At 62.3% G+C, this 18,293-nt stretch overlaps 1 protein-coding gene across 1 annotated transcript in view; it reads right to left on the bottom strand.

Moving 5' to 3' along the window:
• Window positions 1-18,293, bottom strand: part of MEGF6 (multiple EGF like domains 6) — a 137,874-nt gene continuing 119,581 nt past the window's right edge. The window contains exons 13-37 of the mRNA XM_004384453.1: window positions 18,015-18,146; window positions 16,929-17,057; window positions 14,640-14,768; window positions 13,676-13,810; window positions 13,469-13,603; window positions 10,184-10,309; window positions 9,478-9,609; window positions 9,278-9,406; window positions 8,865-8,996; window positions 8,178-8,306; window positions 7,976-8,104; window positions 7,554-7,682; window positions 7,072-7,200; window positions 6,699-6,827; window positions 5,914-6,042; window positions 5,625-5,756; window positions 5,270-5,398; window positions 4,646-4,774; window positions 3,991-4,119; window positions 3,632-3,760; window positions 3,104-3,232; window positions 2,851-2,979; window positions 2,059-2,187; window positions 458-536; window positions 1-226 (exon numbers count right to left, since the gene is read on the bottom strand). Coding sequence (XP_004384510.1) covers window positions 1-226; window positions 458-536; window positions 2,059-2,187; window positions 2,851-2,979; window positions 3,104-3,232; window positions 3,632-3,760; window positions 3,991-4,119; window positions 4,646-4,774; window positions 5,270-5,398; window positions 5,625-5,756; window positions 5,914-6,042; window positions 6,699-6,827; window positions 7,072-7,200; window positions 7,554-7,682; window positions 7,976-8,104; window positions 8,178-8,306; window positions 8,865-8,996; window positions 9,278-9,406; window positions 9,478-9,609; window positions 10,184-10,309; window positions 13,469-13,603; window positions 13,676-13,810; window positions 14,640-14,768; window positions 16,929-17,057; window positions 18,015-18,146 — 3,293 coding nt within the window. The remainder of the gene's footprint in view (window positions 227-457; window positions 537-2,058; window positions 2,188-2,850; window positions 2,980-3,103; window positions 3,233-3,631; window positions 3,761-3,990; window positions 4,120-4,645; window positions 4,775-5,269; window positions 5,399-5,624; window positions 5,757-5,913; window positions 6,043-6,698; window positions 6,828-7,071; window positions 7,201-7,553; window positions 7,683-7,975; window positions 8,105-8,177; window positions 8,307-8,864; window positions 8,997-9,277; window positions 9,407-9,477; window positions 9,610-10,183; window positions 10,310-13,468; window positions 13,604-13,675; window positions 13,811-14,639; window positions 14,769-16,928; window positions 17,058-18,014; window positions 18,147-18,293) is intronic.

Here is an 18,293-nt window from a genome sequence, read left to right as displayed (position 1 = left end):
CTACATCTGTCCACAGTCCTCCGGAGAGAAGGTGCTTATGCTGCTGAGGGCGGAGCCGGAGTCCTGGGTCCATGGAGCACCCTCAGCCATCACCAAAGCCCCTGGGTCGCCTCGGCCGGAGTACGGGAGGCGGAGTCTCAGCCAGTGCTGCCTCAGAACTACTGGTTCACTGCTGCCCTGTCGCTGAGCCTGGATGATGGGCTGTGGGAGGCTGGGCGTGTGGCTGCTGTGGGGTCGAGGGGAAAGGAGGGTGTCAGCCCCGGGCTGGGGTCCGGGCCCGCCTCCCCTTCCTCCCCACCTCCACCTGCCCAGCCCTGGCCCTGCCCTCATCTCTGAGGTCCAAATTCTGGGGTTCCCAGGGCAGTGGATGCCTACCATTCCACAGAGCCCAGGTTACGGATAAATGCTCCCCTTGGCCTTAGTCATAAAGCCACCTCCTGGCACATGTCAGCCTCACCCAATGATGTGAGCATTCCCCATCCCTTTACCTGGGCCCAGGCCTGGGGACAGGCTTTCCAGGAGCTGGGGGGACCCACCTGCAGGGGGACAGACAGCAGCTCATGTCAGTGCCCCCCACCCTTGGGTGGGTAGCAGTAAAGGGACAACAAAGCCTAACCCCACCCAGAGCCTACAGGGACCCCCACACAGCACAGCCTCTTCCCTCATTCTCATTCCTGCTCATGCAGCGGGGCCCCCCTCCCCAAATGAAACCTCCACCCTGACCTACCCAGGCAGCATGGGGGGATCGGGAGGCTGGGCTTTGGGGCTGGGAGAGGAGGGGCCTTGCCTGGGGCCACACCTGGGCAGGGGGCAGGGCCCAGGACTCCCGACAGCTGTGGAGGCCCTGCCCATGGGACCTTGCTGGCAAAACAGTGGGCAGCCGTCAGAGACAGGCGGGGCAGGGTCTCAAGGGTAGCCTGGACTTACCCAGCCCTGAGGCAGCCCCCACAGGGCTTTTTAGCAGGCACAAGGGAGGGCACTGGGCTCAAGGAGGGCATGGTGGGGCAGATGCCCCCTAATTCACACTAGCCACAAGACCCAGGCCTCTCTTCCTGGCCCACCAGGCCTCAGGTGGGAGGAGGGGGCCTGGCTTCTGAGACCTCCAGCTAAATTCCAGCATTGTGCCCTATGCCCTGCTCAGGTGCACTCTGGGTCAGCTTGTGCCGCAGTACCGCACTTGACCACTAGATGCCAACATGGTCAGCGCTATGTCCCAAGCACAACAGCCCTCAAGTTGAAGCCTCAGCACAGGGCTGTGGGAGGTGGGATCCCTTCCAATCCCTTCCCACAGCTCTTAACAGTTTGGGGCCATGGCTGCCTTGGAGAGGCTCAGAAAGATGCACACACACATAATACTGGGCCCATGATTGGGGCCGCAAGCTGAAGACTCCAGGTCTGGAACCTGCTCACAGCCACACTCAGAGCCCTCTGCCTGACTCCTACCCTCATCCCTATCTGCACGTCTGTGCCACACAGGACCCAAGGCTGGCCTTTGCCTCCCTCCACAGAGATGCCTTCCCAACCTCCTGCACCTGGAGGAGCGACCAGCATGCCCCAGAGGGGCAGGGGCTGGCCAGAGGGAGCAGGGGGCACCACTGAGCTCTGCCTGCTGACGGAAAGTTTCAGCAGAACCTCGAAGAGCTTAAAGGCCAAGGGGGCTATCACTGCCACCTTCCCAGACTCAGTGCATTCATGCATGTTTGCATATGCCCTGGTGCACACACACTGGTGTATACATGCAACGGATTCACATGCACACAGGGGTGCAGACACATGTACTATAGTACACACTAGCACACACACATGCACATTTGCATACACGCACTGTTGCACACACATGCAGGGCAGTGACAGGAGTGGTGGTGTGCCCACGCTGGGTTAAGTGGCTACAAGGCTCATGCGTGCCCGCACTGGATGCGAGCAGGGATGGTTACGCATCCGGTGCTGGAATGCTTACCTACTCAGTCCTTGGCCGGGGGCAGGGGGCGGGGGAGGTACAGAGTCAGGGCAGGGCTGGGGCCAGGGCATAGTGTCCCCCCCACCCAGGGCTCCCCTCACCTTCTCGGCACGTGGGCCCTGTGTAGCCATCCACGCAGTGGCACTGCCCGCTGACAGGGTCACAGTCAGCCCCGCCCCCACAATCACAATGCAGGGCACAGCCGGGTCCGAAATGCCCCCCTGTGCACTCTGCAGGGCGGGAGAGAGAGACCAGCTGTGAGTGAACCCTACCTGCCCAGGCATGGTCGTTGGGGGGCTAGCATCTCTTGGGTCACTCAGAAGTATGACAACCTACTCTGTCTTCCCCCGCAGTGGCCCCATGATCTCTTGTGTGGGAAAGCGCCAGACCCAGGTGGACAGGCGCCCAGAGTCACAGTCCCATGTCCCCCCCAGCTGGCAAAGGGGTCCGGCAGTCAGTGATGCTCCTTCCCAGGACACAAGGGGGCTGGTGTCCACCCCGTGCAGGAGCAACTCCTCCCTCCCTCAGGGTGGGCCTCCCAAGTCAGGCCCACCAGGAAGGTTTCTTCTCACCAATGACCACAGTCCCCATGCCAAGAGAGGCCCTCTCCGGGCCCCTGGGCAGCCAGAGGGCAGGTATGACCTTGAATAGCACCCAGGAGGAGCTATGCATGGAACCCGAAAGTCTGCTCCCTCTTCCTGCCCACCCCCACCCCCCACCCCCTGCTCAGGGCCACAGAGGGAGTGAGGCAGGACACGGGAGGCTACAGGGGGCCTGGGCAGGTGCAGTACCAGCAGGCAGAGGGCACAGGTAGGACTCATCCAGTGCAAATGATACTCATCCCTGAAAGAGACCCGCCCCATGGCCCACTCCTGCACAGACCCCAGACTCACCAAGGTCACAGGTGGTTCCCATGTGCCCAGGCGGGCAGAGGCAGAGGCCGGTGACAGGGTTGCAGGGTGCTCCCCCCTCGCAAGCACACCGCTGCCGACAGCCCTCCCCGAAGGAGCCCGGCTCGCACCCTGTAGGGGCCAGTGGGCTCAGCTCCATCGACTGGCACCAGATTGGGTGGGGCCAGGGCGAGGCAGGGTGGGGAAGGGGAGTGTGGGAGAGGGCCTGTGCAGGCAGGGGGCACTGAGCACTCACTCTGCTGACAGGACTGGCCCTGGAAGCCGGCAGGGCAGAGGCACTGGCCAGTGATGGGGTGGCAGGGGGCTCCATGCTGACACTGGCATGCCTCCCGGCAGCCGGCCCCATGGAAGCCCGGGGGACAAGCTGAGGGAAGACCCAGTTAGAGCTTGGCAAGAGGAGGAAGTGGCAGAAACCTCCCAGCAACTCTTTGGCCTTGTCCCAGCGTCAGTTTACCCGGAAGGGGAAAAGGCCACTCATGAGAAGCCCCCTCCTTCGCTCCTGCCCCCCATCTCCCTGGCTCCCCGTCCTCAGGGAGGTGCTCAGGGCAGAAAAGGTGCAAGTATCGGACCCGGGGGAGAACCAGGCTCCTGGCCAGGGAGCTCTTGCTGGGAGTCTCAGACCTGCTTTCACTGGGCCCTGGGAGGGATGACTCAGGAAATCAGTCACTGTCATGGCCAAAGACTGCCCAGATCCCCCACAGGGAGCAGCAAACAGCCTTCCAGCAGCCCAGCTGGCTTGGAGAGTCCCGGCACCCCCACTCACGGTGCTCGCAGGCAGGGCCGTAGAAGCCGGGACTGCAGTGGCAGGCCCCCGTGGCGGGCTCGCAGGTAGCGCCATTGTGGCAGGAGCACTCCAGGCGGCAGGCAGCACCGTAGCGCCCAGGTGGGCAGGCTGGGGACAGGGTGGGCAGGTGAGCCTCCCTCACAGAGGTGGAAGAACAGGGCTCAAGGCTCAGTCCCTCTGCACCTGGGCAGGTTACTGGACCTGGTCCAAATGACCCCGAATCTCGGCCCACCCTATGGGAGTCCAGGGTCCCCCAGAGGCCAGGGGCCCATGCCCCCTCTGGAGCCCAGGCCTCTCCCAGCCTGGGCACAGTCCCCTCCCCTCAGCCGGGCACTCACCCTGCTCACAGTGCAGCCCTGTCCAGCCCAGGCTGCAGGCACAGCTGCCATTGGCAGGGTGGCACAGACCCCCGTTTCTGCAGAGGCACACGCTCTCACAGCCCATGCCAAAATGGTTCTTGGGGCAGCCTATGAGTGAAGGAGGCATGCTCAGAGCTCAGCCCAGGATGGGACATGCCCCACAAGGTCCCACATTCACTTAACACGTGTCCCTTGTGGCCCCCTCCCCATGCCAGTCTGCCTCAGGCCAACATGTGCTGGGAGGAGCACCACCCTTCCCCTGCAAATGCCCAGCCAGGACAAAGCAAACCAGACACTTGCTCCTCAGATGGGACTCCAGGGGCTGCAAGCACCAATCCCTCTGCTAGGGGATGCGGGGCTCTGGGTGGGAGCCTGTCCAGCTCCACCAGCCACAGGGACTCAGCAGGCCACTGCTGGCCTGAGCCTTCAGGCCTGTCGGTTAAGGCCAGGTGTAGGGGCTGTCAATGCTCCATAGTACTACACATACCTTCCCAGGTGGGCTCAGGCCACCTACCCCCCAGGGCCACTTGGGGAATAAACTGAGGGATTGGGTTGACCACTAGGCCGCCCCCTCCCAGCAGTGCCCTCTGCACAGTGGACCCCCACCCCCCCACCGTTCCTGGCGGGCACTCACCGTGCTCACAGTGGGCGCCAGTTCTCCCGGGGGGGCAGGTGCAGGCGCCCGTCACGGGGTCACAGGCCACTCCCCCCCAACACTCACACATGTGGACACAGCCAGGCCCAAAATGGCCCTGTGGGCAGGCTGCCAAGGGAGACAAGTGAGGGTGCCACTCTGGCCCGGCCAGCCAGCTGGCTCCTCGTTCTCTCCCCAGAGCGGGGATGAGGGGGTGGGGGACCATTGCCCTAGACAGAGTTGCTGCCGACTCCCATGCCCCTCTCCCACCCTCCCCTACACCTACGGCTCTGCTGGGGCCACCTAGGCCTGCTCTGTGTCATCTACTGCTGCCCGCCCCCCACCCCACTAACCTGCATGGCCAGCCCAGATTCCACCCGGGGACCATCCCTATGACTCAGGAAAGGGCCCTTTTCTCAGCAGAATGCTTGGCCGCAGATGCAGGTGGGGGCAGAGCTGGCCAGCAGTCTCCCCAGGGGGCCAGTGGGGGCAACACCCAGGGCTGCAGCCACCTCCTGCCACCTCTTCCTGAGGCCGGCAGAGGTGCATGGAGAGCACCCGTCCCTGCCCCAGCCCCCCACCCTGCCCCTGCCCCAACCCCCCACTCCTGTCCCAGCCACTCACTAAGGCTGCAGTCGGCCCCCAGAAACCCAGCGGGGCAGTGGCAGGCACCCGTGGCCGCATCACAGGAGCCACTGTTGTGGCATACACACTGCTGCTCACAGCCCGGCCCGAACCACCCAGGTGGGCAGCCTGTGGGAGAGGGCCAGCTGCCGGGGCTGGGGTGGACACTGCCCCCAGCGCCCCCAAGGTCAGTCCAGCAGCCCCACAAGGTGACACCACTCCCCAGCACCCCAGGGGAATGACCAGCGGCCTCGTGAGGCCCCCGCACATCCCACTGCCCCCTCGGAGAAGGGCCTCTGCAGACTCGGCCAGTGAGGTGAGTATGGGATGGCCACAGGGCAGCAGGAGCACTCACGTTGCTGGCAGCCACTGCCATGGTAGCCAGCCACACACATGCAGGTCCCCAGGATGGGGTCACAGGCCTGGTTCTCACTGGGACACTGGCATCTTTGGGCACAGTCTTTTCCAAAGGTGCCAGGCGGGCAGGCTAGCGGCAGGTAGGAAGGACATCAGTCCTGACCACAGCCGGGGTCACCCACCCTCTCCAGAAGTTCCCCCCTTCCCACGGCAGGAGGTTCTGGGGTGCAGCTTAGGGGCCCATATGGCCTAAAACTACCAAGCCCTCGGCCCACCCACCCACCTACCCTGCTCACAGCTGGGCCCAGTGAAGCCAGGGGGACAGCCACACTCCCCACTGACATGGTGGCAGGCAGCATCTGGTGGGCAGTGGCAGCGCTGGGCACAGGCCTCTCCAAACCAGCCAGGTGGGCAGGCTGCAAGGAGGGCATGGACTGAGGGGCTTCTGGGAGGCAGGGGCGGGGGACCCAGGGGCAGAGCAGGCCTGGGACCATCCCTGCATGGAGAAGTACCCTCTGAGAGCTGCGCTCAATGCTGGTGACAGGTGGGCCTGTGCTCACCACTCACACCTCGTGCCTCTCCATCTGGGGTCAGAGCAGGCCTGGAGCCGTCTCTGTGAGGAGGACGCCCCAACCCCAGGGTGACCAGGTGGCCCTGTGCTCACCGCTCTCACACTTCGCACCCCTCCATCCCGGGGGGCAGAGGCAGGTGCCTGTGACACGGTGGCAGGGGGCTCCCCGCCGGCAGGCGCACCGCTCCTGACAACCAGCCCCAAAGCTGCCCTCGGTGCAGGCTGCCGAAAGGAGGTGGGGGAGGGCGCTGAGACAGGTACTGCCCCTGCCCCCCTACCCCCGCATTTCACACATCCCCGGAAGGACTGGACCTGAGGTCAAATGTGCATACCGCGCCAGGCAAAGAAGCCCTACCCCCATCAGGCTGCCTTTCTGGGTGGGGACCCTTCCATGGGGACCCTTGGCAGCTCAGCAGACAGCCACCCCTACCAGCCCCCTCTGTGAGCCCCCTCACTTCCACGGCCTCAGCCCTGGAGTGGGCCCCCGCCCCCCTCACTCACGGCTCTGGCACCTGTCCCCACCCCAGCCAGCCAGGCAGAGGCAGGTGCCCGTGCGGGGGTTGCAGAGCCCCCCGTTGAGGCAGTCGCAGCTGTACTGGCAGCCGGCCCCGAAGCGCCCAGGGAGACACTCTGCAGGAGTGGGAAACAGCGTGAGTGTCCCCCAGGCCTCTGGGACCCTGCCCACGCTTCCTGCCCCCAGAGCCCTGGAGACCACACTCAGAAGGAGACGTGACAGGGCTGGTCATCCTGCAGGCCCACGGCCACACCCAGGACACTGCCACTGACCAGGGAGCCTCCTAGGCCGGGGCAGATTGGGATGCAGCCCTGGCTCCCACAAACCCCCAGAGGGCCCCCCTTGGCCCACTGCACTCACCCTGCTCACAGGCTGAGCCAGCCCAGCCCTCAGGGCACGAGCAGTGGCCTGAGACAGGGTCACAGGTGCCTCCATTCTGACAGACGCAGGGGCGCTGGCAGTCCTCACCGTACAAGCCTTCGGGGCAGGCTGGGAGGGGAGGGGGCCACTGCAGCATCAGCCAGCCAGACCCCAAAGCCCTGGCATCCGCCTTTGGGGTAGGGACCTAACCAGGGCCACCTCTAAGATTATCTGCCCCAGGACCCTCCAGCCCTAGGCACCCCTTTCTCACCTCTCCCAGGTGCCCCATGGGGGTGCGACAACCACCCCCCCACTGCCGCCTGCTATCTCAGGCAGGTCTGGCGTCCAGCCCAACTGTCCATACCCACATGATCCCACATGGCCCAGCAAGGTCCAGGCACCAGCCTGGGGCCCAGTCCCTGGACTCCTGGAGCAGGGATCCTTGTCTCCCACTTCCTGGAGGTCCCCCGAGGTGGGCTTACCCTGTAGGCAGGTGGGCCCTGTCCAGCCTGGGGTGCAGCGGCACCCCCCGAGCACTGGGTCACACGCCGCCCCGTTGGCACAGAGGCAAGCCTGGCTGCAGTTGAGCCCATAGGTGTGGGCGGGGCAGGCTGGCGGGGTGGGGGTGGGGGGGCATGGTGAGACCCCTAGGGGTGCTGACCCAGGAGACACACCAGGGTCCCCAGAACCTCTGTGTCCCTCTCCTTCTATAACCACATCCCCCTCCTGGGCCTGGGCGGCCCACGACAGGGACACTGTGGACCACGTGGGGAAGCGGCATTCAGGGGTTTAATAGCAAATGCGGCTGCCTGGTGGCTCTGAATCCCCCTCCCACCCGAGACATCAACAAATGCTCAAACCAGGCCCATCCCAGTAGCACCGGGGGCTTCGCAGCCTCACTCACCCTGATCACAACGAGGGCCACGCCAGCCTGCTGGGCAGACACAGGCCCCGCTCACAGCGTCACAGGGGGCTCCACCGGCACAGTCGCAGGCCCTGAGGCAGTCCACGCCAAAAAAGCCGGCAGGGCAGGCTGCAAGGGAGGGGGCGGTAATGGGGGGTCCGTGTGCCCGAGGCCCCAGGCCCGCCCGGCACACCCCGCTCACCACGCTCGCAGAAGGTGCCCCTCCAGCCGGCTGCGCAGGTGCAGGCCCCGCTGATGTGGTCGCAGGCTGCACTGTGCTCACACCGACACCGCTGTCCACAGCCCAGTCCAAAGTAGCCCTGGGGACACCCTGAGGCACCAGCCCAGCCCACCATCAGCAGGTGCCCCGGACAGTGGGGCAAGCACAGCTCACAAGGAAGGGGCTGGGCTCCCCCTCCCTCTGTCCACCCAGTCAGGAACCAAGCCCCAGGGAAATGGAGATTTAGGGGAGCCCCAGATATCCGCCTTTGCAGTTAGGGACCTCGGCCAGGGCCACCTCTAAGATGACCTGAACCCCACTAACCCACAGTACTGAAAGACATGCCCTCCAGCCCTGGGCTACCTTCCTCACTAACCCCAGGTGTCTGGTGCCCCATGGGGTGTGACAACCACTCCCCACCTGCCACTCCGAGTGGGCAACGTCCCACATAGGTTGGTTGGGGGGTTGGCCCTTTTCCTGATACAGCAAAGGGGCAGGGACCTGAGGGCCCAGTCAGGGGGCAGGGACTGGGTGAGCTCAGGCAGAACCACACCCCCGCTTCTCTGGGCTAGGAAGACAGGATGGGGCTCCCTTGGGCCCCTGAAACTTGGGGCCCCTGCGGTGCGGCCTTGGGTGGGGTGGGGACGTCCAAGGTCCAACCCAACTCACGGTGCTCGCAGCGTGGGCCCGTGTAGCCGGCCTCACACAGGCAGCGGCCGCTGGCAGCCTCACAGCTCCCGTGCCCAGAGCTACAGTTGCAGGGGTGCCTACAGTCAGGCCCCCAGTGCCCCCCATCACAGGCTGCAACAGAGTCAGTCACTCAGCACAGGCCCAGCGGGGCCCACAGTGTCCAGAAAGTTCAGGGGTCAGGGGGGCATCTCAGGAGGGACCCCAGTGCACCCCAGTCCCAGGGGCCCCTGTGTGAGGCAGGGAGGTGGTTGCAGGTGAAGGAGCCCACGGTACCCAGTAAGGTTGAGGGGGTGGAAGGTCATGTCAGGAGGGACCCCATTGCTTCCCATCCTGGGGGGCTCCTGTGCATGGCAGGGAGGCAGTGCAGGAGAAGGACCCCCACCCCCGCATACCTCTGCGGCAGTCAAAGCCCGTCCACCCTGGGGCACAGCTGCACTGCCCGGTCGCTGGGTGGCAGTGCCCTGCATTGGCACAGGAACACCTGGCCTGGCAGCCAGGCCCAAACCAGCCTGCCGGGCATGCTGCAGGGGAAGAGAGGGTGAGCACCTGGGCCCGGCCCCTTACCCTGAGGCACACCCAGGGCCCCACTCACCGTCCTGGCAGTGGCTGCCCACATAGCCAGGTGGGCACAGGCAGGCTCCTGTCTCTGGGTCACAGCTGGCACCGTGGTCACATGTGGGGCAGATCTCCTGGCAGCCGAGTCCCCAGCGGCCCTCGGGACACTCTAACCACCCCCATGCCCAGTCAGTGCCCCCGCAGCTCTTGGCCCAGGCGTGGGCAGGGGCCAGGAGAGGCTGCAGGGTACCACACCATCCCCAGGGACAGTTCAGCAGGTATCACCGTGAGCCCGAGAGAGGGTGCCAGGAGGTCCCCACGTGGTGAGGAGACCGTGGGCTGCGGGCTCTGCTGGCTGACCTGAGGCTGCCCTCCAGTTGCCAACAGGCCTCCAGTGCATCCCCCGCCATGGGACACAAACGCCCCCACTCCAGACCCAGCCTTGTTGGCTCAGCAGGGCTCCACAGGTGCTGGGGGCAGGCCTGGGTCTGCAGAGCTCTGGGCTGGGGCCAGGGGCTCCAAAACATTGTCTGGTATCAAGGGTCCCCAAACACTGTTGGGTTAGGGGTCAAGGGTTCTTTAACCACTGTCAGGGCCCCAAACATGGTCTGAGGCCAAGTATCGCCAAACACCGTTGGTGCGAGGGTTCAAAGGAACTTAAACACAGTTCAGGACTGGGGCTGGGGTCCCCTAACACTGTGGGGAGGTGAGCGGAGGACTCCGGGATGCCGCCCGCCACTCACCTGCCCCACAGTCGTCCCCGGTCCTCCCTGGTGGGCACAGGCACTGCCCTGTGACCCGGTCGCAGGGGGCCCCCCGGCAGGAGCAGGAGATGGAGCAGTTCACGCCAAACGTGCCCCCAGGGCACTCTGCAGGAGGGAGAAGAATATGCCTCAGCACCCCCATACTGGTTCAGCCCAGAGTTTCTCCTCCTTCGGGGCCTCCTGGCAATGGGGTCCTGAACCTGCCCCCCACCAGGCACCTGCTCCTGCTCTAGTTCCAGCAGGGCTGCTGAACACAGCCAGGTCCCCTGGTGACCAGGGCAGGTCATGAGAAGGGGCTGGGGAGGCAGCACCACATTGCAGGGCCAGGAGGGGCCTCAGGAGCACAGATAGGCAGAAGTGGGGTCACAGATGGGGTCATGAGTGGGGACAGGTGGCCAGAGGGTGAGGCTGCTCCAGCTGAGTCCCAGCATCCAGGACCCTGGAGAGCTCCCAGGGACTGCGGAGGCCAGGCCTGCTCTGCCCTTTCTAAGTCCCCACTTTGGCCTGCCGCCTGGGAGTTGTCTGCTGGCCAGTGCTCCATGCCCCACCTGGGGATGCCAGTCCAGTCCCCCAACAAGCCCTCTCCATTCCCAGTTCTTGCCCAGCTGGGACGCCTGGGACGTGTGTGCCACGCCCCTACAAGGACTCAGCCCCAGATCCCCAGAGGGCAGTGGGGGTCTGCATCTGCCCACCTATCCCCAGAGCTGCAGCCCTCTCCTGGCAGGATGGGGTGGGGATGGGAGGGAGCAGACCAGATATCCCACAGACTAAGAGAAAAGGGGGCCTTCTTGGAGGCCTGCCTGTCTGCCACCTCCACTCATCACAAGGTCAGTGAGACAAGAAGGGCAGGGGTACGTGCTGGGAAGAGCTGACTCAGGCCAGCTCTGGACACATAGTAAGGCCTCAGGAAGAAGGTGCTGCAGAGCCCCATCCCTGCTGCTCTCCATGGCCGTGCAGGGCCCTGGGTCCTGGAAGACCTGGAGCCTTCATCAGCAGAGTGCAAGGTCCTGGGCCAAGGGGATCCATGCTCCCATGCTTGCCCTGCCCGTCAGGGCCCGGCCTCGGCCTCCCTGTCCCAGGACAACCGAGTGCAAGGCTGGGGGTAACCCTGGGGGGGTACAGGAGACAGCTCCTTCCTTCCCCCAGAACCGAGGCTGCTCCAATGCCCCACTTGCTGCTGCAGGAAAGCACCCCCTGGGCCCAGGAAGGTGTTCGTGGCAGCCTCAAGGTGTAGGCTACAGGAGGATCAGGCTCCACGCCCAAAGACTCACAAAACCCCACTGAGCAAAGCACCTAAAGTTGGGGCTGAGCACCGAGGACATCCCTGCCTGGGGGAAGAGTGTCAGCAGGACGGGGCAGAGTCCCAAGATGGGGGTCTTCCAAGGCCCTGAGAGGGGACTCTGGGAACCGGGGACTCAAGGACAAACCCTGATAAGCCTGTCATGAGGGGCCCAGTCCCAGGGACACAGGCACATCAACAGGACTACAGGTGCAGCCCATGTGCACGTGCAATAGGCGTTTGGGTGCTACACACATGCACGCAGTAGATGCTGCACACACACACACCCACAGAGTGGACCAGGGAAAGGCAAAGCCAGCTGTGCCGGCTGAAGCAGGCCTGCCAGGCCTCCTGGAGCCTCCTCTCCACTAACTGGGGGCAGACACGTGTTTTGGTCTGTAATGGTTTCCAGACCTAACAGCAGTGAGGAGCCCACCATTTCCATCAAACTATGTGTGTCATTTCCTGTGGCTCATCTTTGGGGCTCTAGGGGCTTTTAAAGAAAAAGGAAACAAAAACCCAGCAGAGAACAGTTGGGGTTGAGGCTCTCCTATCTCGCTCTTGGAAAGGCCTTCAGTGTCTCAGCCAATAGGTCTGTGTGGTGGGGTGGCACACCCAGGGGGTCCATGGGATGGGGTGGAAGCGCTGTGCCCCTGAGCTTAGCAGACTGTGTGGCAGGGTGGCCTAAGACGGCCAGTGGAGCGTCCTTGCTCTCACCACTGGCCCCTCTGCTCAGCCTGGGGGGCAGGAGCTCGAGCCAGGTGAGCACCCTAGACCAGCATGTAGGAGGGGGGAGTGCCAGCGCCAGCCCCGGTCTTGGTGCAGTTGCCACGGGCCCCCAGCTGCCCATCCGCCTCAGGCTGGCGGAGGATTTGACCAGCTCAGGGCCTATCAGCACCTGCTGCCATGGACTTGCTTACTCACACCTCCCTTCTCTCCTCTGACAATGACAACACTTAGGCATTTCCTACCCATCATGAGACAGAGAAGCAGAAGGCTCCAGGGACGCTCGTCAGCGGCGCCAGAAAGCAGAGAGGCCCGGTGAGTCACTAGCTCCACCTGGGACCTCCCCCCATCCTTCCTAATCATCCAGCACCAACCCAGCCAGGTGGATGGACTTGGAGAGTGGGAGGCCTTCCTCCCACCAGGCTGGGGACAGGGCCTCACTCCCCACCTTCCCAACCCTCTCCAGCAAAGCCCAGCTCCATGCCTGCTGGGCAGCCCCTGGGTTCTGGGTGCAGTTAAGCAGGGACAGAGTGCCCTCCTCCTGGATCCTACCCTGGGCTGCCAGGCCTCCCAGGGACCCCTGGGGCTGAGTCTGCTGGTCCACTGCACGCCACCCCTCATCTCCCACCATGGAAATGTGGGTACCCAGGCCTCAACTTTGGCCCGCCACTCTGTGCCCATTACCCATTCCCAGGCCATGGCACCCATGTGGAGGGGACCTCCATCACTGCACCCACGCCCCATGTTGGCACCTGCAGCCCAGACTTCTCTCCAGGAGCAGCTGCCTCACACTGCCTCCCCCACATCTCCCCCAGGCATCCCCAAGGAGCCCATTCACCCGCTTGCTTACACTGCCAGGATGGAGCTCCTACAGCCCAGCATCAAGCACAAAGGGCACTCTGGATGTACCAGTGGAGTGAGTGAGTGAAAGAGTGAAACAAGGAATGAATGAATGAATGAATGAGTAAATGAGTAAGTGAAAGAATGAACAAATGAGTGAGTGAATGAATGAGTGAGTGAGTGAATAAGTGAGTCAGTGAGTGAGTAATTCTGGACAACCAGTCCTGCCCTGAGCAGCTCTTCCAGGAGCAGAGGGATGGGCAGACCAGTCACCTGTGCTGCTACAGGTACAGTGACTCAGGCAGGTAAAGGTGTTGGCCCCTTGCCTGGCTCTATAGCACTTCTGCAGCCACCTGCATCTTGGGCCAGGAGCCCTTGACCACTGCCAAACCACTGGGGGCCCAAGGTTGGCCACTCACCTTGGTCACAGTCCTTGCCCTGGTAGCCGGCAGGACACTGCTTCTGACACTCACCGCTCTCGGGATCGCAGGCCACACCTGGTGGGCAGGAGCATGCCTGCTGGCACCCCGGCCCGAAGAACCCCAGCTGGCACTCTGCAGGGCATGGAGGCAGGGGAGGTCAGTGACTGCCAGGACACCCCCCTTCCCACCCCCACCCCCACTCACCGTGCTGGCACCACTCCCCCCAGAAGCCTGGCTTGCAGGCACAGCTGCCGTCCCTCCGGTCGCATGCCCGCGTGTTCCGCTGGTCACAGAGGCACTCTTCCGAGCAGCCCGGTCCGAAGGCCCATGGGGGACAGGCTGCAGCCAGAGACACCACGGGACAAGCCTGCCACTGTCTGTGCTGTCTCCCCAGGTGCATCCACAGAACTCCCAGCCCTGCATCTCAGCACCATGCACTGAGCTCTTGTTCCAGGGCCCTGCACAAGCCAGCCGGTCCCACGCAGCCACCATGCCCTTTATTAACGGGGTAATCTCTGGGGAGTCCAGCACCTCATCCCCCCAGCCCCAGGGGCCTGTGATGACTGCACTCATTTTACAGACAAACAAGGCTCAGGGAAGGCCAGGGACTTGTCCCACGTCCCACCACCTCCCAGCTAGTAAAGTCCCTGCACTTCTCAGAATTCCTGTTTTCTTCTCTAAATAATCTCATGTGACAAAACAGCACAAAGTGTTGCTGCATTGAAGACCCCGCCTCACCACCACGACCCAGGAATCTCAAACACCCAAGATTAGCCCTGCGCCCCAGGAGCTTCTGAGGGAGGCCTGCTCCTGCCTGGCATGCAGGGTGGCTTCCCTGTCACTCTAACTCTAGGTGGCATCAGCTGGGACTCTGCCCACTCCTCAGCCCACCTGGCATCCCAGATCCAGGGCTAGGGGCTGCCTTTCCCCCATGCTGTGCTGTACCCTACGGGTGGAGGCCACCCAGCCGGATGCCCTGGAGGCCAGCTCAGGCCCCTGCCCTGTCCTAGCTGGGTGACCTCTCTGAGCCCCGAGTTCCTCATCCACAAAATGGTGAACAGTCAAACCCAATCCAAAAGGCACGAGCCCCCAGCACACAGTGAGCGAGGTACATGGGCCTGTCCCCCCACCAGAGCCCCCCTCAATGCTGCAGCGCAGCGGGACTCACCGAGGTGGCAGAAGCGGCCATAGAGCCCCGGGTCGCAGAGGCAGGCCCCGTAGACGCGGTGGCACCGGCCTCGGTTGGCGCAGTGGCACTTCTTCCGGCACTGCTTGCCGTAGAAACCCTTGGGGCAGCCTGGGGGGAGCAAGTGTGGTGAAGGGAGGAGGTGGGGAGCAGGCGTGACACAGGGCCCACCGGGGACATGCGGTGAGGGCTCAGTACCCAGCACGGCTGCTCCAGGTGGAGGCAGGCCTCTGTGTGCCGGGACAGCAGAGACTCAGAAGGCAGAGGGTCCACGAGGGCAGGGCAGGCATTGGGTGGAGTGGCTGGACTCTCCCCTGCCTGCCAAGCCACCCAGCTCTGTGGCCTAGACGGTGGCACAGTGAGAGGCCAAGCAGGGCCCCAGCACAGACCAGAATAGCACAAAGATCTCGTCTCACTATCCTGGAGTACCATAACTTCTGCCCCACCGCCGTCACCGAGCCCAGCCTCTAGGACCTTAAAGAGGGACAGATGCCCCAACTGGACAGGGTCCTGGCCTGAGCCCCCTGGTGCCCAGTTTTCTTCTTCTCTGGCCTACCCTGCCCCATGTTCCTCTGACTGAAGGGCTGTAGTTGGTAATGGGTGCCCCCAAAAGACATGTCCACATCTTAGTCTCCAGAACTTGTGCGCATGGCCTTATTTGGGAAAAGGGTCTTTGCAGTGTAATTAATGATCCTGAGAAAAAATCATCCTCGCTCATCCAGTGGGCCCTACATCCAATGGCAGCCATCCTTAGAAGAGAAAGGCAAAGGGCGATTTGAGACAGAAGAGGAGGAGGCCATGTGACCATGGAGACAGAATGAGTGATGTAGCCACAAGCCCGGGAACGCCCAGAGCCTAGGACACTCACACGGGCCCCCGAAAGCCTGCCTGCCAGACTCTCTGGGTGCTAGTCTCCTCCAGCTCCCCTACACAGACACATCTGTCGACCCTCACTGTAAGCCCAGCTGAGACCCAAGCCTCAGAGAGGTCATGATGTTGTTGTGTGCCGTAGAGTCGATTCCAACTCATAGAAACCCTGTAGGATAGAGTAGAACTGCCCCAGATGGTCTCCTAGGCTGTAATCTTTCCGGGAGCAGACTGCCAGGTCTTTTCTCCCGAGGAACAGCTGGTGGGTTCCAACCACCAACTTTTCGGTTAGCAGTCAAGTGCTTAACCACTGAGCCATCAGGGCTCCTCCAGGAAACCACAGAACACCCCAAAGCAGAAGCACTACATTCAGCCCTGCAGGCCCACAGAGCTGCTAGCACACACAACTCCCAGTGTGCACTGGGTCTCTGGCCCCTAGCAGGTGAAAATGCAGGTGAAAGGGAAGGCAGGGCCTTGATAGTACAGGGACTCAGAGGCTGACAGAGAGGGGAGAGGCGGGGAGCCCTGCAGGGCAGCCTGAGGCCTCCTCAGAGCACAGCACACACGGCACTGCCGCCCCAAACATCGGGTCAGGCTCCCTGACTGCTCTTCTCCCCAACTAAGGCAGGGCGTTTATAATACACATTAGCTACATTGCCAGAAAAAGGCAGAATGTATAGGTCTGAAGACTTAAAGACTAAGCATTAGTCTCCTGAGGACTCATTTGCATGGACTCTCATTTCTCCTGAGTCCATGGGTGGTGCAAACTGTGAAAGAACTTGGCTGCTAACCGAAAGGTTGGAAGTTCGAGTTCACCCAAAGGCTCCTTGGAAGAAAAGCCTGGCGACGTACTTCTGAAAAATCATCCATTGAGAACCCCCATGGAGCACAGTTCTACTCTGACACACATGGCGTCCCCATGAGTCAGAGTCGACTCAACAGCAACTGGTTCTAATTGCTCCTGAAATGCTGAAACTTCAGGGTTAGAAGGGACGTTAGCATCACCCCTATAGCCACCAGCACATGACTCATCCCTTCTGTATTTCCTACCCAGCTATCATACAGCTCTGTTTGAATGCTTCCAGGAACGGGGACCTCACTACTTCCAAAGGGAAAAAATTCCAAAAGTGCTGTTCTGTCAAGACTTCATCATCTGCTACAGTTAGAGGCCGGGGAAATCGATATGCAATAAGAAATCTGTCCCCTCTCCCCATAGGGCCTCATCCTTCCCCCTCGGGCACAGCGAGAAGGGAACAGGGTCTAAGCCAAGTACAACGTTCCTGTCCCCACCACAAGGAAAAGAGGAGTCCTGGGGAGAGCAAGCGAGGAGAGTTGTGAGGTGATACTCCCCCCTCCCCTTCCACCCCAAGGATGGCTCCAGGGGCCCAAGGGGGTTGCACGCACCATCCTCACAGTGGGCTCCGCTGACACCTGGGGGGCAGCGGCAGGCCCCCGTTACAGGGTCACAGGTCCCACCGTTCTGACAGCTGCAGGAGGAGCTGCAGTTCTTCCCAAAGGTGTCTGGAGGACACGCTACAGGGGGGACATTAAGAACCAGGGTCACTGGCAGCAGAAAGACTCTGAACCCAGAGGCTCAACAAGGACACGCTGAGCCCCTCTCCTGGGGTCTGAACCATCCAGTTCAGAAGCTGCTGCTCAGAGCAACAGATGTCAGCACTATTACACCATTGCCCCCACCCATGCCTGACGCAGACATCATTAATCAACCACTGCATCGTCTCCCTCTGAGCTCAACACAGCACAGACCCTGCTCAACCAGCATGTTCAAACTTATGAACACACACTTATGAACAATTGTTACTGCCCTTGAGACCAAACTGCAAATGTGGTCTGGGGGGCTGGGTAGGGCATGGGAAAGGCTCTGGACAGGGGCATGGGGGGAGCAGGCTTCAGAAGAGTTGTGAGCCAAGAGTCACTCCTCCCACCCAGGACACTGGTGCAACAGTTCTCCACTGCCTGAGCCAGAGAAGCCCCTCCTACCGGTGACACTTCTGAGACACCCCTTGTTTCCTGATCACTCTATTTTCCTGATCATCACCCGTAATGGTCTTTTGGTTACTGGCTTGTTGCTCAGCCCTGTAGACTGTGGCACTTGTGAGGGACAAACACCTGGTCTTGCTGTCCCCAGGGTACAGAGCAGACAGCAATTTGTACTTATGGAATGCATGAATGACTGCCTGAGGGAATGAATGAGTGAAGGGATGAGGAAATGAATGAATGAGTGAACACATGAATGAGTGCATGAAATGACTGACTGCATGAATGACTATATGAGTGAAAGAGTGAATGCATGAATGAATGAGTGAGTGACTGACTGAATGAATCAATGCAAGAGCAAATGAATTAGTGGATCACGGGAAGCCTCTGCCCAGGGCGGGTGGGAGGAGTAAGAGTGAATGGGGCCATGGCTGCCCACAAGCCCCGCCCGCCACATCCCCACCAGCGGCCTCACCCCACCCCCAGCCTCACTCTGGTTGCAGATGAGTCCAGTCCAGCCCTCAGGGCAGTCGCAGCCATCCAGGCCCGGCAGGCAGGTACCCCCATTGCTGCAGTCGTCGCAGGTCAGGCTGCAGTCGTGCCCGAAGGAGTTGTCCAGGCAGACTGGGGGCAGGTGGGCAAGGGGTCTCAGAGGGTGACCCCAGCCTCAGGTACGCCCAGCCTCGGCAGGCAAAGAGGCCTGGGCTCAAGCCCACAGGCCAGGTGGGGATGGGAGCTAGCTGGGGAGAGGGGACCCTGTGGGGCGGGACC

Source organism: Trichechus manatus, unplaced genomic scaffold (assembly GCF_000243295.1).
Source record: "Trichechus manatus latirostris isolate Lorelei unplaced genomic scaffold, TriManLat1.0 scaffold00122, whole genome shotgun sequence".
Lineage (NCBI taxonomy): Eukaryota > Metazoa > Chordata > Mammalia > Sirenia > Trichechidae > Trichechus > Trichechus manatus.
This window is presented reverse-complemented; position numbering and strand designations above follow the sequence as displayed.